The sequence below is a fragment of the Gymnoscopelus microlampas genome, assembly GCF_963454915.1.
Source record: "Gymnoscopelus microlampas genome assembly, chromosome: 9".
NCBI lineage: Eukaryota > Metazoa > Chordata > Actinopteri > Myctophiformes > Myctophidae > Gymnoscopelus > Gymnoscopelus microlampas.
In genome coordinates, this window is record NC_139946.1 from 3,192,296 (window position 1) to 3,214,689 (window position 22,394).

General features: G+C 45.0%; 1 protein-coding gene across 6 annotated transcripts in view; it reads right to left on the reverse strand.

Moving 5' to 3' along the window:
* Positions 1-1,325: 1,325 nt before the first annotated feature.
* Positions 1,326-22,394, reverse strand: part of suco (SUN domain containing ossification factor) — an 89,042-nt gene continuing 67,973 nt past the window's right edge. For 5 of the 6 annotated variants that reach the window (XM_084067258.1, XM_084067257.1, XM_084067255.1 and 2 more), the window contains 10 exons: positions 21,915-21,980; positions 20,779-20,862; positions 15,982-16,069; positions 12,824-14,248; positions 12,369-12,456; positions 12,053-12,157; positions 9,630-9,784; positions 8,794-8,882; positions 6,384-6,439; positions 1,326-5,272 (listed from right to left, as the gene is read on the reverse strand). In XM_084067258.1, the coding sequence (XP_083923384.1) occupies positions 4,664-5,272; positions 6,384-6,439; positions 8,794-8,882; positions 9,630-9,784; positions 12,053-12,157; positions 12,369-12,456; positions 12,824-14,248; positions 15,982-16,069; positions 20,779-20,862; positions 21,915-21,980 (2,765 nt within the window). In that variant the 3' untranslated portion in view covers positions 1,326-4,663. The remainder of the gene's footprint in view (positions 5,273-6,383; positions 6,440-8,793; positions 8,883-9,629; positions 9,785-12,052; positions 12,158-12,368; positions 12,457-12,823; positions 14,249-15,981; positions 16,070-20,778; positions 20,863-21,914; positions 21,981-22,394) is intronic. The other variant, XM_084067256.1, reaches the window with a different exon arrangement.

The following is a 22,394-nucleotide window of genomic DNA, read 5'->3' on the forward strand; positions in this document are numbered from 1 at the left end:
TATATATATATATATATATATATATATATATATAAACTATAGACCCCTTAACAGACGACGTCATACTGGCTGCGTGCAGCCAGTATGCGCGCAACGAAACCCATTATATCAGGTCTCGTTAGGACGCGTCTCACTAGCCAACACACACAAGAGGGGGTTGAGGTGTGCTGAAACCAGTGCACCCCGAAACAGGTTGGGAATTGATTGCGTGAAACAATCACCTGTGCGTCCAGGCTCAATGTTAGTAAACAAATAATTGGTCTATTGGCAGATTATTAGCTAGCTCCATCAAAAAGAGTTCATGCAGTTGGTAAATGTATTCATCCTTTTGCTATAGGAAAATGTCATGACTTTCAGGGTATTCATTATAAAAATAGCCTAGAAAAAACAGACTTCATGTCAGGTAATGTAGCAGATTGGCAAGCCTACTGCTCACTAAGAAATAAAATAACTAAATTAAATAGACAAAATAAATAATATTTCTATCATTCTAAATTTGAGGAGTGTCATGGAGACAGTAAAACACGTTGGAGAGTACTTAATAGTGCTATGGGTAGAATGGCCAAAACACCTTCATTTATTGAACTGAATGGAGGATTCATTACTAAATCATCTGACATTGCAAACTACTTCAATAATTACTTCTTCAGTTAAGTGAACACACTAAGAAATCAAATGCTGCCATGAAATCAGCTCGAGGGCTTATGGGTGTAGGCACGGCTGGCGTCCCTGCAGATTCCCAGCACAGTACAGATAGTCTTAGGATCAGTCTGCTGTACTAGCAGCTCAATGATGGCTTGGCCGTGGGGTAGGCCTCAATCAGGTCCTGACACTGTGCAGTTGGAGAGGAAGGCAGCAGCTTACACATGCCTTCTCCAAAGTTAAGTCCAATAGCTACAACACTAGAATTATTTTAACAGTAAACAATGGAAAAGGGAAAACACATGGTCTTATGCACACCTGATCAGCTCAGAGACGGGTGCGTAGGCAGGGATCAGACGTCTAGAATACAATAAAATGACGCGCACAATAATTTGGTGCGTTACATGACAGTATTAACATGGGTCTTCAACCGTAACTGTATATAGGGGTCCTCACTATGAGATGACACCATTATTGTCTACTCACATTGTACAGCTATTCCTTAACCACATGAAACCTAGCATCCCTATTCTGGGGGAGAACATTCAGCAAAAACAGAAGATCAAGTACAGAGCCTAATGGGACTTATGTCAACTAAGTACAAAGTAGCTAAAGAGTAATCACAGGTAACATACAGTACTACGAACTGAGCATGCATACAAAATAAATGCAGACGAACAGAGTGAAAGACAACAAAAAGTTTTATTTAGAAATTCACAGTTTCTAATGGCACTACAGTTTTTTTGTAGTTACACTCACTCCTGCTCCAAAATACTGTGCAGCTCTTCCACAAGAGTAATCACAGAAAAGAGATGGAGAGAGAAGAAAGGAAAGGAAAGAAAAGGGAAGCTTGGAAAAGGTAGCACTTGACATACACGGTAAAATAGAAAAACAAAAAAGGCATGAGGAGTTATACAAAGTGCACACTGGGCTCCTAGGATTTCGCACCCAAGGACAGTTCTCCCTCTTCACCATGTTCATGGGAGAGGTCGAGTTTAAAAAGTAGTCTTTCTCTCAACACACAGACGACAACGTAAGAGCAATTAGGAAACACGCTCACATGCATACATGTTTGCACACTCAACGAGTTCATACACATTCAAAATAAAATAAAACAAAACAAAAACAGGTCATCTGCTGCTGGGTGTGGGGAACATACCGAATCACATTAATATATCGTGTTCCGCGATCACATTAAAATATCATGTTCCTCTGCGTTCCCTTTTTCCATAGACGATCGACTCGTGTCCGACTCCTCAGAAACCACAAACCTTCATTCAAGGTGGCGCAAACATGTACCAATAGACAAGCAACAAGCCACTGAAGTGATCCAAGTGAAAGTGAAGATACATTGATGAACAGTAAAATCAGCAAAGTGACTGGTGTGTGGTGGTCCAATAAAGCATGTCAATCTCTCAATGGGAAGTCAAGTGGTCAATGAAATGTGGGTTTTCACAGCCAGAGAACAGCAAGCAGTGGGCTCAGAGGTGACATAAATATGTAGAGAAGAGAAAGGGTGAATATGTAGAGAGGAAGAGGAAGTTAATATGTAAAGAGGAGAAAGAGGGACCTTGGAGGCCAGTCTTTGGGAGGTAATTGGGTTCTAAATGGGAGTGTGATTTATGTAAATTGCAGGTTTAGACCATCTCTTTGTCTCTCTCTAAGAGCCAGTTATTGAAGCCAATCCAACATACAGCCAGTCAGAAAACTAAACGAACGCACAACACTCAACTTTCTCATTAAAATCTGAAATACCCCTTTTCACATTTGCAACTCCTCATGCAGTTGTAAATCTTATTAAAATGACTTTTCTTTGTCAATTTATGTTTGACGAGGTAACGTTTATTATACAACACAGGTACGCCAACAGGCACATGACAAACGAGACAGAAATATTCTAACAAAAACCCAACTTTAGACCTTTATTTTTTTCATTACTTCCAAGTGTCTAAAAGTTGTAACACTTCAAAAGTAGCAGTCTCACAATCCTCCTCATTAGCTTCAGAAGTGTGGCTGGTCGTAAAGTAATATGCTATTATTTTGCCTTTTGTATAGCAGTTGCAGGACAAGTGACTGATACAGCATCCTGCCTGGCTGAAATGTCTGATTAAGATACACACCAAGTGAAGAGGTTAGTGTTCAACGGATTCACAGACTTGACTATCCAACCATTTTCTAGCAAACTGTCAAATAAATTAGAAACACATAAATATATTGACTACTGTGTGTGAACAAGCCACCAGGAGAACCATCCACAAGAACTATGTTGCAGTACTGGTGGTGTACTTTATCACTGGAAAGTACTTTATTGTGCAGTGTAATATGTTATGGACACACGGACACACACGCACACATTCCTGAGACACTGCAGGACTGGGTGACTGGGACACCAGGGTCTGTACTAGACAGCATACCAGAAAGATAAATCTGTATAGGCATTTAAATAAATAAATAGATAAATAAAATGGAATCTCAGGCCCCTCTGTCTGCAGGGTCCCAGATATGTGTGTGTGTGTGTGTGTGTGTGTGTGTGTGTGTGTGTGTGTGTGTGTGTGTGTGTGTGTGTGTGTGTGTGTGTGTGTGTGTGTGAGAGAGAGAGAGAATGTGTAAACATTAAGCAAGGCTGAATCGTGGCCTTTGAAGGCCACATTCTACCAGCAATCGGTTGTGTGCTGCAAATCCTTCCAACCACACAGACAACCATCATCTCAGAGCAAGGCTCATTTACACATATAAATACAATAACAGGAAAAGGTAGGGCTGGATTCAAGTCTGTTTATCCTGTTTTAACCTGACTCACAGTTACAATTTTCACCTTTCATAGCATGTGAAACCTTTCTTTCTTCACTAGGCGTGCATGAATGTGTTGTATCTACAGTATATGCATGAGTGCAAGTCGTTTGGGCCCAGCCCAGACGACTCCATAGAGGTCTGCCTGAAAAAAGGTGAGCATATCTTTGTAAACTAGAAGGATAATAAGACTGCTTCCATTTGACGTGCGAGGTGGGCTAAATGAACAAGAGACGCTAAACTGGACGCACACACACAAACACAATCATACTCCTTAAAACCCCCACAATTTCTTCATTCAGCTCTGCTGGCTGGCCTAGAGTAGACTGGCTGACAGAGAGATTGAAAGAGATCAAGTCTGGCGTATAGGAGAAGTTATCACTCTGGTCCCATACAAACGAAAACTGTAGTCGGGTTAGGGTTGTGACAGAATGAGTAAACGTGAAGAAATGAAGGACAGAAGAGAGGTTGGAGTAGAGACGCAATGTGTTCTGCTCCATTATAGCTCTGTCATATTGAAACAAGTCATCCATCGGAGCAGCTTCATACTGTACTTGTCCGGGTCCCTGAAGAAGCGAAAGGGACGAGAGATGGAGCTCTCCTCACCGTGCTCTGAACGGGACACGAGTCACTGTTTCGCCCCCCCCCCCCCCCCCCCCCGCCCCAAGCGGTGATGGAACGATGTGCTTGTCCAGTAGAAAACAGCTCATCCACACTACAGTGGGGTCATGTGATTTGTCTTGAGGTTCCACTCCCCACCATAGTGTCTGTGTGTCTCTCTCTCCAAATAAAAAAAGAAAAAAAAAGGGAGGGGGGGGGGGCAACAATCTTTCCAAAGTCTTGTTTTCATCACTAAAAGCTCTAGAACTCATAAAAAGGCACATGACCGTAAGGGACCTCTCATAGGAGAGGGTGTGTGTGTGAGTGTGTTCGTGTAAAGTTTTTCCAAGGATAAGTTTAGAAGGATGCTGAGCTAATGTCGCCGTGGCAACCGCTTCAGTTCTACGGCACACCTGGGTGCTCATGGGAAACGCGGTTCATGGAGATGCATCGGGGCCTCATCTCTTAACCGCTGCCCGAGAAAGTCTGCTTAGTCCGCGTTTAGGGGCGAGCATAAGCCTGTGTACATTAAGTGCCTGAATGGTGTTTAGAGTGGAAACACACGCCAGTGGTGTGTCACAGACACTGTGCGCGTGTGTGTGTGTGTGTGCACACGTGTGTGCGCACGTATTCAGACAGGTCCATTGACAGCCGTCACTCCTATGGTCGCGACACCGATCTCCTTGTTTCCCTTCATCAGCTGCTGCAGGCTGGGCAGGGAGCCCATGCCGTCCCCCCCTGCAGGCATGGAGGGGAACTGCAGCTCCACCTGCCGAGACTTCCGCCTCTTCACCGAGCGCTTCTCCTGGCGGGACTTGGCGGGCTGGGGGGAGGGGGCCGGGGGGAGGGGCAGGGGCAGGGCGTGGCCGTTGCAGAGGCCCGAGGAGGGGAAGACGGGGGAGGGAGGGGGCAGGCGGCTGGCGTACGAGGACTCCTCGGAGTGGGTGGACGAGGAGCAGCAGCTGCTGGTCTCCGACGGGAACTCCTTGGAGGAGCAGGAGGAGACCGACGACGACGACACCACCTCCACGGAGGCCTGGGGAGGCGGCGGGAGAGGCATGGGAAGCAGAGGGAGAGAAGGAGGAGGAGGGGGAGGGGGGGGAGGGGGCAACAGCAGGGGAGGACAGGGGTGGAAGCCGTTGCACTTGGGAGCGCCGTTGGCGAGCGGAGCGGAGGGGTCCGACGACTTCAGAAGCTCAACCTTGTTAATGTCCACCGACTTCGACTTGCCGCGTTTTTTCTACAGGAGGGGGGGGGGGGGACAGAGAGAGAACTGATCAATACAAAGGTGCAGAGAAGACTTTCACAAATATACAATATATATATATATGGTTTTGAGTGCTATTAACCACCTTTGTGCAAAACACTTAGTCATTACAATAAGTATAGTAGTACTGCACTATACAGTCAAATCAGTCAAATCCTGAGTGATAAATTAACCGTCAGGATTTTAGACAATACCATTAGATCGTTTCAGTGAAGATTAATAAGTCATTTTGTCTAAGATGAGGTCACACAAATGGGTCAGAGAAGGGTGGGAGAGAGTACAGTACAGAGGGAAATGATGGTAAAAGGAACACGCTGATATATATATATACATATTGCTAACGAGATGAACACGTGACCAATTTCATTACCAACCCTTCTCCTTCCCTGTGCTGTGCCGTGTGCCGTTTCAACACCACAGTATCAGCAAATAAGTGGTTCACAGGCTGTAACTGAATGTAGTGGGGCTGAGTCTCAACGCTAATAAGCAGCATCCTCTCCCTTGTGCACAACTGCTTAGATTAGTGGTTGTGGGTCCCAAGCTGACTGATAGTTAGGAACCAAAAGGACCCTTATGGGCTTTTAACTCAGAGTGTACAGTGTAATGGAACCAAATTCCCAAATGGGTCCATTTGGTTCCATTTGTACGTACACTCCCAGAGTTAAATTAACAATGATTATTACAGCGTATGTAGATTGGGGTCCCAGAGATGAGAAGGTGGCCTAATGCACATTAACCCATTAAAACCGGGAAAGGATCGATGTCATTTTAGATTTTTGCTTTGGCTATTCAAAAATAGAAGATATACAAGCCCACAGCGCTGATATAGAATTTTTTTTACCGATTTAGAATTTGTAGAATCGGCCTCAGGTCTTAAAGGTTTAACCTGTGGTTTGAACCACTGGCTTAGAGACACTGTATAGCTCACATAACTAAAGGGAGGAGATTCAGCCCACAGCATTGAGATACCTCCCTGCAGCCACTGACTGACTGACTGACTGACAGACGGACACCAGAACACACAGCACCTAAACGTCCATCGTGAGATGGGCCTAACAGCAGCAGGCTGGAATGGTCACTGTACCTTTTTCTCTGGAGAAAACCTTAGAGGTTCTACAATGTACAAGTCATCCGGACCTACTGAACAAGGGGAGAGAGGGGCCAGGTTATTGATGGAATGGTCAACAGGAACACATACATGTCACAAAGCATGAAACGACCTTGCAAGTAGTAGTAGTAGTATACATGTTCCTCCTGATTTATAGTTACGCACCGGTGTCTTGCAACGAAAATAGATAAGCTATTTTTTGGTGCGATACACAATGTGCAGTCAAGTATAAATCAAGCCTTAGTGTTTCCATAGCCTAATCTCAATATAATATAATGTAAAGTATAACAAGTCCCCGGATAAAGAACAACTGTGGAATTGTCTATGTTGGAATAGCTGATCTACAAGCATCGCGACAGGTCGTGAGCTTGTAGAGCTGCTATTTTTTTTTGTTTACAAATACAATATTTATTTTAAAAGAGGTAATTGCAACTGGTAACACCCTGGATTCAAAGCCTTGTGGGGAAACCAAATATTTCTGGCCAATCCCCCAAATGTTAATGGCCAGCATTAACATACTCTACCATACCGATTGGTTTTATTCATTAAAATACGCAGCTTTAAGTCTATACGCTTTTCACTGAACTTGAAAATGCAGTGGCTGTGTGCCTTGTTATTACTACTTGCAAATGTCTACCATTGGCCAGCCCGAAGCATTATTCTGTATTAATTCACTCCTCTAGCCTGCACACGGACACAAGCTGGCAATGACAAGCGTCTCAGCCAGTGTTGCCAGATTCTGCGAGAGAAACAAGCAAACAGGTCTAGGAAAACCAGCCCAAAAGAAGCGACCATGAGCCAAATGAGCACTTTAACATATGCATCAGCTATTTGAAAATAGCAGATCTACAAGCTCACAACGCGTTGCGATGCGACGCGTTGTGAGCTTGTAGATCGGCTATTTTCAAGTAAAATCTTGCGGGGAAATTATAATAAGCAGATCTGGCAACCCCGGGTCTCAGCCTCAAGGGCAAACACCCACGGCTTCAGGGAGAGCAAACCATAGGCAGAGTTTTAGGTTTCATGAGCGAAATGCTTCTATTATTTTTTTCAGAGTTTTGCAGCAGCCACTCCCCACTCCACACATGAGTCTCAAATATCACTTTCTGCAATGCCCACACCTTCAGCCACCGGGGATGGAACCATGAGTGGGAGGAGCAGCAGAGATAGAACCAGAGAGAGAGAGTGTGAGTGAGTGAGTGAGTGAGGGTGTGGGTGAGATAGTGGGTTAGAGGGTGGGTGAGTGAGTGAGTGAGTGGGTGAGTGAGAGAGGGGTATAGAGCAAGGGGTCTTCAACTGGGGGTCCGGGACCCCTAGGGGGTCCTCAAGAGTTACTACAGGGGGTCCGCCAAATCTTTGTGATATGATTTTTTTTTCTTTACATTAACCACTTGAACCCTAGCATCCCATTTCTGGAGGAGAACATCAGCCAAAAATAGCAGATCTACAAGCTCACAACGCCTCGCGCTGCGAGGCGTTGTGAGCTTGTAGTTCGGCTATTTTTGTTTCAAATCTTTTTTATTGTGAATCACAGGTTATGTTTATACATTTCTGTTCAGACATGGATAGCTTCCTTTTTTTAAACAAAAAACAAACAGACATAAACACAAAACAGACAGGTAACATGAAAAAAAAAATGAAAAAACTCAAACTTAAGCAAAAAACAACGGGACCCTCCCGCCTCCCTTCCCCCTCCCCAGAAGTGCTGCCCCAGATTACGTGCGAATAGTTCGGCTATTTTTGGCAAAGAGTTATAGGTGTAGAGGGGAAAAAAGCAGAAAACGTTTATCTGAAACACAATTTTATACAATATAGAGGGGGGTCCCTGCTTCTCTCAGCTAGGGGGTCCTTGGCCTGAAAACGTTGAAGACCCCTGGTATAGAGCAAAGAGAAAGGCTGAAGCCTAATCTATGCTTTATAATTGGTTGAAGGCCAGTGTCGTGTGCCAAAAAGAACAGATCTACAAGCCAACGCGCTGCATCGTAACACAAGTTGAGAGCTTGTAGATCTGCTATAAATCAGACATTATACTCCAATGCACGGCGGTATCACTCGCAGAAAAGAACTGATTTTCGAGCTCAAAATGCGATCGTGTCGTGTTATTTTCAGCAAATGACACCTTTGTGTAGTAGTATAAATTAGCCACCCGAGTGCCAGGCCAGCGTTGCAGTAGTGTGATGGAGGGGGGGGGGGGGGGGGGGTGGTGTTAAAATGTACTATGTCATTTATCTCAACTCTTTATGTGGCTTTGGCTCAATTGATAGTAGATGAGGGGGATAAACACAATAGACAGGAACTATATTCAGAAGGGGAGACAAGGGTGTGTGTGATTGTGTGTGTGTGTGTGTGTGTGTGTGTGGGCTACGCAATGCGGTAACATTCTTACCGTCTGTAGTGAAGTGAAAAGACTTGGAGCGAACAATGGGACAGAACTCCCTGCGCTTTAGACTCATATCGTCATAAGAAGAGAAGCACCTGAGAAAAAAAGACAAGAAGAGACGAAACACACACCCATTCATTAAGTGTCTTTAAAAAATAAAATAAAGTGTCAAGGTATTGTTTTCTATAAAAGCAAATGACAATATCAGCATTGACGGGCTCCATCACCGGGGGCAGGGTATTAAAAAACTGGGCGGAGCGGGTCATTACTCATGATAGAGGGGAACGGAGAGAGCAAAACAGCGATCTCCCAAATAACAGTCGACTCAGGGGAATGCCTAACACAGTGTTTCTGATTATAAGCAGCGGTGGGAAAAGTACTCAAATGTTTTACTTAAGTAAAAGTAACAATACTGCAAAAGAAGTACTCCGTTACAAGTAAAAGTCCAGAATTCAAAATGGACTTAATTTAATTAAGTACAAAAGTATTGGTATCAAAATGTACTTAAAGTACCAAAAGTAAAAGTACTAAAATGTTTGAAAATAGCCTAGGTATAAAATAGGGCTAAAGTAGTTGATGTATGTTTTATACTAAAATACTTTATATCTGCAAACTAGTAGGTAAAGTTTTTGAATAATTGTAGTGGAGTAAAAGAACAATATTTGCCTCTGAGATGTAGTGGAGTAGAAGTAAAAGTATAGACAATTGGAAATACTCCAATGAAGTAAAAGTACCTCAAACTTGTACTTAAGTACAGTTACTTTCCACCACTGATTATAAGTATCACACTTTATTTTTGCGTGCATCATCGTTGCATAGGTGTGTCTGCCATACATGCATACCTCTTGGGGCTGGGATAATAGTTGCTCTTGGGCAGGGCAGCAGGGACGGGCTGAGCGCTGGGAGTGGAGCTGCGACAACACTGCAGACACAGCAGCAGACCCAGAGACAGACACAGGACCAGGGACACCACCAGGTAGCTCTGCCGGTCTGACACCTGAATGAAGAAACGCAGAAAACACACACACACACACACACACACACACACACACACACACACACACACACACACACACAGCCAATTGAAACGTTATTATGCACTGTAGGCCTTGCTCACCGACGCCGTACTGGTGCAAAATGAGGTAGTCACAATTTCATACTCCATCAAGAAGCTGGGTGAATGCAACGAAGCCATTGTGATGCTTAACAAAGCCAATGCTCCACTGCGGGGGCGGAGGACATTCTTGGTATAAAAGGACGCCCAGACAGTCAGTGTGCAGAGGATGGATGCTCTGTTGCAGCTCAGCCCCGCCCCCATCACTGAATGGCTCAAATGTGCCCTGTCCGTTTCGCTAAGAAACGTGTTACGCCTCCCCCCTGGTCAGCTGGGGGGGGGGCGTCTGATGGAGGGGAAAGGAACTGGTTGGAATAACGTGTTCCTTTCCACGCGCTACCTACGTCCTACCGGGGAAACTCCCGCCCCCTGTCAGGTGATAAGAAGCGGCTTGCTTACGCTCATGCATTGAAGGAGGCATGAGCTCGGCTCTAGGCTGGCAGAGGGAGTGTAGCACCCAGGATTACTTAGACAATTGGCACTGGGTGAAAAAATGGGTTACAAAATCGTGGGATAAAGATTTTTTGTTTTTAAAGAAACGTGTCACGATATGGAAGTTGGACACTTGCGAAAAGCCATTCATGGATTCATTTTGATTGATTTTATGGAAGACATAATTGCTTGTTTGACCACTTCAAAATGCTCTCATCTTAAAATAATACCCGAAAATAGCCTAGCTACAAGCTCTCAATGAGTCTGGACGCATTGAGAGCTTGTAGATCGGCTATTTCCGCTGCGCAGCGTGATTCCATAGAAGACATGCTGATGGCCTCTATGGAATCCAAACGACTGAAATCAGTCGTGGCGACTGAGCACTTTAATCCATGGCCATTTCACCTGGTCTTGAACCCATTAAGACCTGAAACGCATCTGTGTCACTTTTTGATTTGAGCTAAAAAAGCATTATTTTAGACTTTAGCTACTCAAAAATAGCAGACATACGAGTGCCGCGCTACGAGATTGTAAATCTGCTATTTTTGAAAAATCATGAAAATCTGTGCAAATCTTTGAATATATATTGTTTTAAAGTGAACATTTTTGGGGGGTCCCTGGAACAACATATTGTGAGATTGGGGTCTGCGGCCAAATACATATAAGTTTGGGGGGGGTCCTTGAAATGGAAATGTTTGAGCACCACTGATATAGAATTCTGTTTTTTCAGAATACCGTTGGGATTTAGACGACATTTGTAGAATCGGCTTCAGGTCTTAATGGGTTAAAGCTGTTCAGTTCAGGGCAGGGGATCAGGAGAGCAATGCCTGACTCACACACACACACGCACGCACACACACGCATCACCCCCTCCTTACTCACCAGAACAAACTTGCCTGCAGTGTAAAACCACTCCAACAAGGCTCTCAACACCTTAGTGGCTGGCTGAGAACAGCAGGCTCTCTGAGTAAAAATACATTGTTCTTTTCATGTATCCTATGTATCCAAGGTTATCTATCAGCTTCACAGGTAGCAACGAGAGAGACTGCGGTATAAATATCTCCGGGGCTGAGTCAGAGCAGCTCGCTGTAGCGTATGTCAGTGTTGGGGCTTAACCCATTAAGACCTGAGACCGATTCTACAAAATGTCTTCTAAATTCCGTTTTTTTTTTTGTTGAAAAAACCTATGTTGCCGTCAGCGGTGTTCAAACTTTTTCATGTCAAGGACCCACGGAATGATATGTATTTGGCGGCGGACCCCCATCGCAAAATATTTTGTTCCAGGGACCCCCCAGAAGCAAAGATTTTTGTTACAAATGTTCGCCTTAAAAATACACATTCAAAGATTTGCACAAATTTTCATGGTTTAAAAAAAATAGCAGATCTACAAGCTCATAGCGCGGCACTCGGTGCCGCGCTATGAGCTTGTATATCTGCTATTTTTTGATAGCCAAAGAAATCTAAAAATGACACAGATGCGTTCCCGGTCTTAAAGGCTCAACACAGAAGCAAGGGCGCACAGCGGGATTTGTTTCGCTCCGTCTCAACTTGACATTGACATTCTATTGTTGATTACCAAACCATCATCATTCCCTTCTGAAAAAAAGGTAAATAAATACAGGCCTAAGTAAATAAATTAAAACAAAGTCCCTGCAGCTGGCCCCACTGTGGCGGTGCGGTGAGGTCAATGGCATGTGGTTTGTAGTGTGTGTATTGTACCTCTCTTTGCAGCTGGCTCATTGTTTCGGTGAGGTTGAGCATCAGCTTGGTCACGTTCTCCAGCTGACTCTGCAGAGCGTGAATGGAATCTGTCTGCCTCAGGTCCTGCGCGCGCACACACACACACACACACACACACACACACACACACACACACGCACACACACACGCACGCACGCACGCACGCACGCACGCACGCACGCACGCACGCACGCACACACACACACACCAAAGCATACTCGTTATCCAGCCATCATTCTATAATAAAATCTCCAGCTGATACAACTATGTGTGACTGTGTGTAGCTCTAACAAACCTGCTCCTCAGCTATACGGGAGGTGTTCTGCAGTTTAATGATGGTCTTGTTAAAAGCTCTCTGCATCTCCTCCATCTGCTTGCGGTACCTGAACCATACAAACACACACACACCCCTCCCATGAGATATACTGACTCACAAGCACCTGCACCTTAAAACACAGCTACAGAAGAACTGGTGACGTACTCGTCAGCACTTTAATACATGATTTTGAGTTTGAGATTATAAGATTATTTACATTATTCTTGTGTTCAGTAGTAGTGTATGTACTGTAGTATGACTAGAACATTCTTCAAGGAAAGTCTTTCTTTACTATAATGATGATTTGTTTTATTACTTATTATATCATTAATATAATGATACATTGTACTATTTTTTAAGTGCAAGCCTTAATCCTATGTGATTTGTCAAGTATTGTGCGATTTTCAACATGTGATTCCAGGGCTGTTGTTCACCTCTGGCTGAGTTCCTCCAGGTATCTGCTGGACAGGCTCATGTTCATCTCCAGGGCTTTGATCCTGTTGTTCAGCCTCATGAACACGCTCTCCTTCTGACTGGAGCCGTGCACAGCGCCGCCGTTCAGCAGCCCTCCGCCGTTCCCATTCATCCCCCCGCCGCCGCTATAGTCCCCGGCGTTCTGCAGCTCGGCATAGAAGTCCGTGGCGATCCGGTGGATATTCCCGTGGCCGTTCAGGAGGAGATCGTCCACCGAGTAATCCCCTCGATGATGGGGCTCTCCGGCGTGGGCGAGCTGGTCGCCCTGCTCCCCGTGGGCGTGGGACGCCTGGGGGCTGTGTCTCTGCGCCTCCCCGCCGTCCGAGGCCGACCTGACGGCGTCCGCGTGAGAGTCCGGCTGCGGGACGGCGGCCGCGGGCAGCTCGGTGGGAGGGGGGATCGAGTCCGTGGGCTTGGTGGCCATGGGGAGAGGCTGGACCGGCTGTTCCGTCACGGGAGGAACCGGGAGGTCCGGAGAGGCCGTCTCGGAGGCCGGAGGTTGGAGGGGAGAGCTGGGGCTGGGGGTCGGGGCGGCGGCGCTGCTGGCCTGCTGGGTCTCCGGCACGGGGAGCCCCGTGAAGGTGGGGTAGGGCTCGGGGTCCAGGGCCGCGTCCTTAATGGGAGGCGGGTCCTTCTCCTCCTGGGTGGGAGTGGGCCGAGTGACGGAGGCGTGGGAGAAGCTGTGAGCGGGGATGGAGGTGGTCCTGCTGGGCTCCAGCAGGATGGGGGGCGCGTTGGCGTCGGGGGCGCGGTGGTCGCCCGGGCGCTCGCTCTCGGCGTGCGCCTCCGCGGGGCGCTTGCCCTCGAGCTGACCATGGAGAGGCATCTCCGGCGGCGGGACGCTCTCCGTGAGCGGCAGCGCCTCCTGCTGGGTGGGGGTGGTGGTGGGGGCGGGGACGGGGAGCTGGGGAGGCGTGTGCGTGAGCACGGGGGTGGGCTGAGAGGGAGCGGTGGGGGGAGGGGCCTGAGCGTGCGCGCTCCTCCGCCGGAGGCTGCGCTGCCTCTCCCTGGCCAGCCGCGCCGAGCACCAGCGGTGCAGCAGCTCCGGCAGCGTGGCCATGCAGGACAGCGAGAGAGACGACAGGCCCGAGAGAGGACAGTGCACCTGGCTCTCCCGCCGTCTCCTCCTCGCCTCCCTCCTCACCTGCTCCTCCCGCTCCTCTTCCTCCTCCTGGTCGCCCTCCTCTTCTTCCTCCATCAGGGTGACCGTGGACTGCTTGGGCTCCTCCTCCTCCTCCTCGTCCTCCTCCACCAGGGTGACGATCTGTCTCTCCTCCGGCGAGTCGGATGAGGGCGGGGGTGCCTCAGGGGAGGAGGAGGAGGAGGAGGAGGAGACATCGGAGACCTCCTGGGAGACAGACTGTCCCGCCTCCGCTGTGGCCGATCTGAGGGAAGGAGGAGGGACACGATGGCTTTACATGTCGTCGTGGAGAACATTTTTTAACATTTTTGCTGCATTGGTTTGCTTGTGTCTTCTTTTAACCCATTAAGACCTGGAACTGTGTCATTTTTAGATTTGAGCTAAAAAGCATTATTTTACACTTTTCAAAAGTGCCGCGCTACGAGCTTGTATATCTGCTATTTTTGAAAAATCGTGAAAATGTGTGCAAATCTTGAATATATATATTTTTAAAGCGAACATTTTTTACTCAAATCTTTGCTTCTGGGGGGTCCCTGGAACAACATATTTTGATGGGGGTCCACGGCCAAATACATATCATTTTGGGGGTCCTTGACATGAAAAAGATTGAGCACCACTGATATAGAAACATACGTTTTTCAGAATACTGTTGAGATTTAGGAGACATGTAGAATCGGCTTCAGGTCTCAATGGGTTAAATCACTTTTATCAAAAGGCCTTTCCATAATGACATTTTAGGAAACAAAGTTGTATGCACACCTGATCGTCTCAGAGACGGGTGCGTAGGCAGGGATCAACGTAGAGAATAGAATAAAATGGACACCGTCTGCACTTGCACAATATGAACACTTTTTTTTTGTTCATAATGACGTTTTGAAATTCCCTTATTGGTCTGGTTTCACACTGCATTCTACATTTTTTGTACACGTTATTTCTTCAGTTTCATGTAAAGCACTTTGTTTTGATAAGCGCTCTGTAAATTAAGACTATCATGTTGTGTGCATGCTTGGAAGTGTTATCTTGTTTTGCATGAATGTGTTTCAAAAGCGACCTTGCAATGTTACGGAAGTCATATCACATTCAAAACAGATAACTGCATCAGAGTGTGTGTGTGTGTGTGTGTGTGTGAGAGACTACTTCTCACCCACAACACTAGAGGGAGCAGCCGTGATGTGGTACCACCCAAATGTACGACAAACATGGGAAAATGTACTACTGCTCTGCCACCACAATGTAGAATGCCCTGACACCATCCATTAAAGTATGTGTAACACTGGCTTCTTTCAAAATTGGCCTGAAAAAACATCTATCGGCGACTTTGAGTACTCGGAAAAGTGCTATATAAATTGTATGAATTATTATTATTATTATTATTATTATTATTATTATTATTATTATTATTATTATCATCATCATCATCATCATCATCAGGAGACAACAAGGGGAGTCAATTTTCCCATAAATCTTCCCATCGTACATATAGTGTTTGTATTTGTTGATGCACATTTTTTTTTATGATACGTTGATGAATTGAATGCAATGGACAACAATGTGTTGTGTTATCATTTTAGCCTTAAAGGAGTAGTTCACCCAAAAAATCACTTATTTTCTATCAATTACAAACCCCATGAAGCATTGAATTCATGGAGATTTTTTAGTCATTTGTCGCATTCCTAAGTCAATAATTTGATGACTACCGGTCTCTCCGGTATGAGACACAAAGTGTCTCCTTTGAGTCTCCTACCGGACACTTTAGCATCTTTCCGCCGGTAATCAAATTATTGGCTTAGGAAGCCGACAAAAACTAATAAATCTCCATGAATTCAATGCTTCATGGGGTGTGTAATTGATAGAAAATAAGTTATTTTTGGGGTGAACTACTCCTTTAATGTCTCACTGTACCACATGCTGTTTACATATCTGACTAATAAAGTATTCAATAAAAAAAATAAAAAAATGTGTTTGTGTGTGTCTTACATAGTGTCACCATCCAGTGTTGCTGTGGGTGTGAAAGGGACCTCTGGGCTTCCTGCCGTCTCATTCTGCACCCCTGTTGTCGCGTTGGCTAGAAGAAGTTACAAAAACACCAATTAGAGTCAGAGGAGGGCTGGTGATATAATGTTTAAAATTACACACACACACACACACACACACACACACAGTGGGCGTCTGGGTGGCGCAGCAGCAGGAGTAAAGTTCCTGCCCACCACTCTGGAGAGACTGACGTTCCATTCCTCCAAGGTGCATCAAGGCTTGGCCGTAGTGATGTGTCGTTCATGATCGATTTGATTAAAAGAACTAGTTCATTTGGGCGTGAACGAGCTTGTTCACTTTCTGAAGCTGTTACGTTCACTCGCGACGCAAAAAAAAACCTCCCGCGATGGCGTTTTACACACATTATAAAACATACATTAACCACTTTAGCCCCTATTTTATACCTAGGCTATTTGAAAATAGCACATCTACAAGCTCGCAACGTGTCGCATCGCGACGCGTTGTGAGCTTGTAGATCAGCTATTTTCAAATATGTTAGTACTTTTACTCAAGTAAATTTTGAACACTAGAAAATAGCGCTACTGAACGAGAACGTGAACGAATCATTTGAACGAACTACTTGGCCGGGAGGGTGTTATCTCCTGGGAGTGACAGGGAGTGACTCCTACAGGTGGGTCACCTGTAGGAGTAGTAGAGTAGTAGATAGCCGATCTACTAGCTCAAAACGCGTCGCACTGCGACGCGTTTTGAGCTAGTAGATCTGCTATTTTAGCTATTCTTGAATTGGAATCCTGATTTTTTTTTTGTGCTATTTTTGAATTGGAATCCTGAAAAGTAACATTTTTATTTAATTTCAAAAGCATTTAGTTATACTTATGCTAACTTTTTGAACCTAAATACAAATACAATGGACATAAAGTAATTAAAGCGGGTCATGTTTGCATGTTTGGAATTAGTAACAGCTGAAATCCATAATATATCAGTGTTCCCATATTAACCTGCAGGCCGCATTAAGTGAAGGTGGGGGCCGCATGTGGAACCTGGGCCCGCCAGTTGCCCATGTATGGTTTACACCCTCCCCAAGACCAAAGAGTAGGGGTCAGTAGTGACAGGGACTACTGTTTACATATGGGGGAAATTGGCATTAGGTATAATTTTTTGAGGGGGAGGGGGGTTTAAACAAATTACACACAGCACCACACAACTTGGCAACCAAGTTGTTTTTTATCAAGTCCTATGTGGCTGTTAAGAGTTTAAATAACAGCGAGGAACGCTCAGGGCCAGAGCTTTGTGGTTGCTGAACCATGTTTGGGAAAAGGCAGGAACAACAGTCAACCGGTCTAGTCCAGTTTAAGTCTACTCTCTTCCTCTCTCTCTACAGCTCTTTCTCTCTGTAGATAGAACTAGCTTACAGGGAACCAAGTTTGCACACTTTCATTCAAACGCATGTAAAACTCCCTTTAGTTCACAGGGAGAATAACCTGGGAAATCAATGCCAGTGGTGTTTAATTAAACCATTAAGACCTGGAACGCATCTGTGTCATTTTTTTATTTGAGCTAAAAAAAAACATTATTTTACACTTTAGCTATTCAAAAATAGCAGATATACAAGCTCATAGCGCGGCACCGAGTGCCGCGCTACGAGCTTGTAGATCTGCTATTTTTGAAAAATCGTGAAAATGTGAGCAAATCTTTGAATATATATCATTTTAAAGCGAACATTTAAATCAAATCTTTGGGTCTGGGGGTCCCTGGAATTAAATATTTTGAGATGGAGGTCCGTGGCCAAATTCATATAGTTTTGGGGGTCCTTGACATGAAAAAGTTTGAGCACCACTTATATAGAAATTCGGCTTCAGGTCTTTTTAAACCAACACGGGTGATTTTGCTGTGTAATTCTGAGTTATGGTGGTCTTCCACTACTATCGGGGTCAAGAGCGTCATTTTGACTCGACTCCCTTCGGGGTGAACAGGCAGAGAAGAGCGAGCTTTGCGTCATAAGCCTCCGTCGGTCTACATAACGACCCGGCTCCCGCTCCTCTGCCATGGAGCACAACAAAGAAAGACATTGTTCTGCGGAAATCTGATGGAGACCTCCTGCCGGCACACAAATAAACATCTGGACCCTCTACAAACACACACACAGTCACACATGCACAAGAGCCAACGATAATACTCAAGAATATACGTGTGCACACTGCGCACACACACACACACACACACACACACACACACACACACACACACACACACACACACACACACACACACACACACACACACACACACACACACACACACACACACACACACACACACACGAAGGCATACACACTGTATACATATGCTCACACTTGAGGGGAGAAAAAAAGAAAATGACCCAGTTTTAGAACCAAGCTAATTTAAACAAGATGTGGTTTCAAAACGCAGGGAGAGGAATGAACAAACTGTGGGCAAATGGAGGAGGGGAGTACAGTTACCCACCACGAAAGGGAGGTGGACCTTAATGCCTGATTTATAAAAAACAATTGCCGATCTACAAGCTCACGCACCACGCGACACGACTGCTATTTTCGGTAGCCAAAATCAACAGGGTTCCCAAGGACACATCCAAGGCATACATCTTTACATCATATCTATATATGGCCTGGGATCAAAGCTATCTGACTCAAGCTGACATGCATAAACAAGTGAATCATTGTTCAATGTGGGTGAACCAGTTATTTGCGTTTGACAGTTTCCGATGGTAGGGTGGAGAGCTACTGGCTGACAATGAGACTGAATGCTGTGGCTTGTTTGTCCTTATGAGAAACACCAGGGAGAGTCTCCCTCATACAGTAGCTTCTAGAGTTTCCTATAGGATCACAGACTTATTGTATGTACGGACGGTAAAACAACATTACGTTATTTGGAGCGTGCACAACAGTTTTTTTCCGCAATTGCAGGTTGAACTTCTGAAAACAGTACACTGTAAAGTACCTTCTGTGGTGCATGATGGAGGAGACAAGTAGGAGAGTGTAAAAGTGTGTGTACGTGCGCGTGCACGTTCAATTTCCGGACATGTTCCTGTTCCACATTACACAAAACTTCTCAATACTGGAAATCCGTCAGAGTTAAGAGGAAGCAGTCTTTTGGGTATGAGAAGATGAAGTTGTACCATATGCCAAGAGAACTTAGCCTGAGTTGAACAAAAAATGTACTGGCAATGTTTAACAGGATTTATAGCCAATATTTGCCAAGGCACACGCTCTTCCAAAAAAGCAGCTACTGGTGGTACATCATTAAAACAAGCAACAACACAAATCTGGTGCAGTGATGTTGATAGGTTTTCAATGTAGTGGGTCCTTGTCCCAGGGAAATTGAAAGAGTCCCCAATACAATTTGTGGGGTTCTTTTTTGGGGGGGCAAATTGTGGCGTTTAATTGTGTTTGAGTCACAGTCGAGGTGCTGAAATCAGCCATCAGTGAGCGGAGACAGTGTTTAAAGGGATATTTCACTTTCCAAAAAATAATTGGGTCATTTTATTGTCTACTCAGGCTTTTGGGAGCACCCAGGACAGTTTTTATGTTGCTTGATTCAGTATTTAGATATTTGATTTAATGTTATCAGACACGCCCCCTTCCTATACAAACCCATTGTAACTTCAAACTGATATTGTCCTTCTAATATGTGAGGAGACCGTGTTTTTTTAGCCTGGTTCCAGACAAATCTGCCATTGCAAAAAAAGAATTATTTGCCCTCGGCAGATTAGGTCTGGCCCCTCTCAATAGAGATTTTATTTCTCTCCCTCCAAAGTTGTGAGGGACCAATCAGAGCCCAGTATGGAAATATGCGGCGGGTTATCACCAGCGGCATTTTTTTAATTTGCCCCTCGGAAATGCAGGTTCCACACAGAGATTCCAGACTAATATCTACGCAGTGATATTAGTCTGGCCATGCCAGGCTAGTGTTTTTTCATTACTTCATTACTTTTTTCATTTATTTTTTATATTTTCTTTGGAAAATGAAAATAATTAAATACAATAAAAAAAATCACACCCAGTGTGAAGTGGGCAGTGTGTGGTCATCACAACATGACTCACTTAAAAAAAAGGATAAATGACTTTTTTTTAAGTCCATACTGCTGTTCATAGGGCTGCACATGTGTCATGTGTTTCGCTAGCCAATCACACTCCTAATTTGCAAAGTCAGCCAATCACATTACAGTTAGTGGTGATGACACTAGCTGTAATGTGATTGGCTGACTTTGCAAAAGTATCGATTTGCCTTAACAATGGAAGGGTTAGGGGTGTAGACTGCGTTGTAGACTATTGGCCAATCACGGTGCAGGATTGGTCAGTGTCCAAAACTCACTTATAGGGGGCGGTTACACCGCCCCAAAAAATAGCAATCAAAGAAACACGGCCCCTCACGTATTAGGAGGGCAGGATGAGTCACCAGAACCAAGGACGGGTGTTTTTGATTAATCTAACATGTTAAAAATGGATTTTGAAGTTACAATGGGTTTGTATAGGAAGGGGGCGCGTCTGATAAAATTAATATCAAATATCTAAATACTGAATCAAGCAACTTAAAAACTGTCCGGGGTGCTCACAAAAGCCTGAGTAGACGAATATATATCCCTTTAACTGTTTGACTGTCAACCAAGCAGGTTTAACAGACTATCAGGTGGCAGCTTGGAGCGTTTTGGTCTGGAGAGAGTGAAGTGCAGAAAGAAGAAAGGGTCAGAGGATGGAGCGAGGTAAAGGTAAACGTTTGAAGGAGACAGAGTATGACTACCTTCTCTGTGTTCTCCACCCTCCAGCTCTGGCTTGCCCCCCAGCACATTGGCAGCGATGTTGTTGACCATGTTCAAGATAGCATCTGCAGGAAGACAAAAAAAAACAAAAAACACAAACATTTGTTTCTAAGTATTTTGCAAGACAAGTGGTTCATGGAATGGGGCAGGCATCAGCTTGCATAAGAACAGCATTCTGCAAGCCGCGGTTATCAAGGTGGGGTCTGTGAGGGGCTGCCAGGGGGGTCCCCGGATAAATGGATGATAGTTAGGAACCAAATAGACCCTTGTGGGTTCTGTAACTCTGAAAGTGTACAAATGGATTCCATTTGTACACTCTCAAATCCAGCAACACTGAGGACGTTACAGTCTAGAGAAACATATCAAATGGGGATCCATGGCCTAATCCATATCAAATTGGGAGTCTTTGAAATTAACCAGGTTGAGACTTACCGTTCTGAAATGTCCTCCTCCCTGCCTTCTTTCCCTTACTTTTCATTTATTCTTCTAGGAACTTGCCTTTCCCCTGATTGCAGCTCTCTCCCTGCCCCCCCCCCCTTTCTCCTAGCCATGCTGAAGAAAAACCTGTCTGTCTCTGCAGCTCTGCTTACGTTCTTACAGCAGACCAAAAGTTATGTTTGACCCCTGTGAAGGTATGTGTGTGTGTGTGTGTGTGAGTGTGAGTGTGAGTGTGTGTGTGTGTGTGTGTGCGTGTGTGTACAACTAAATGTGTGGGCAACAAGGTTTCTAAGCCAATCACAGTACAACCTCTTCACCAACATTTGCCTCCCCTCTCCAAATCTGGAGGAGACACAGGGACCCTTGTGTGTGTGTGAGTGTGAGTGTGCGCGCGCGCGTGCGCGCGTGTATGTGTACACGTGTAATGCCATGTGGGAGGGAAAACAAACTGAGGGAACATTAAGCAGTTTTTGCCTCCAAGCAAATAACCGTCCTAACTCTGGCTTATCCACTGAATACATTAAGCAACAGTGTGATGATGCAAGGTGACACACCTGCGTCAGTGAAAACAATATTGCTTTGATGTGGCGTTGTTCACTCACACCCATTTATAAGTCTGTTTACCCGTTAGAAAAGGGGGGGGGGCGGGGTTATGGGGGCGTGTGTACTGTATACGTACTGGTGGCTGAGCCAAGCAGATTCTTAGAGGCCTTGTCCTCAGGTAGTTGGTAACCAGGTGGGTAGTCTACAGGAGGGAAGAAAACAAAGCCGCTAGTTAAGACTGTGGCACTATGTAATGCAGCACAACATGCACATTCAAGACTGGAACTTGGGGGAGATTTTAAGCACTGAAATGCCGTAAGGCCTGTTGTGGATTTAAGGGATTAATAAGCAAGTCAGTCATCATCAGCGAACACTGATCGAGTCATCTACAGCAGTGTTTCCCAAACAGTGGGTCAATTTGTATGGGTCGCGAGTAAATATCTCCTTTTTTCCATTTTTATTATTTCAAAAGATTACAGAAAAAACTTTATCAATTAACACATTGATTGCCAAGACATTAAACATAGTTTTCTATCCCCGTGCCGGCGTATAGGTAATTACCTCAATCCGATGATATTTGAAACGCTGTGTAAAAAAAAAAAACACGAAAAAAGGT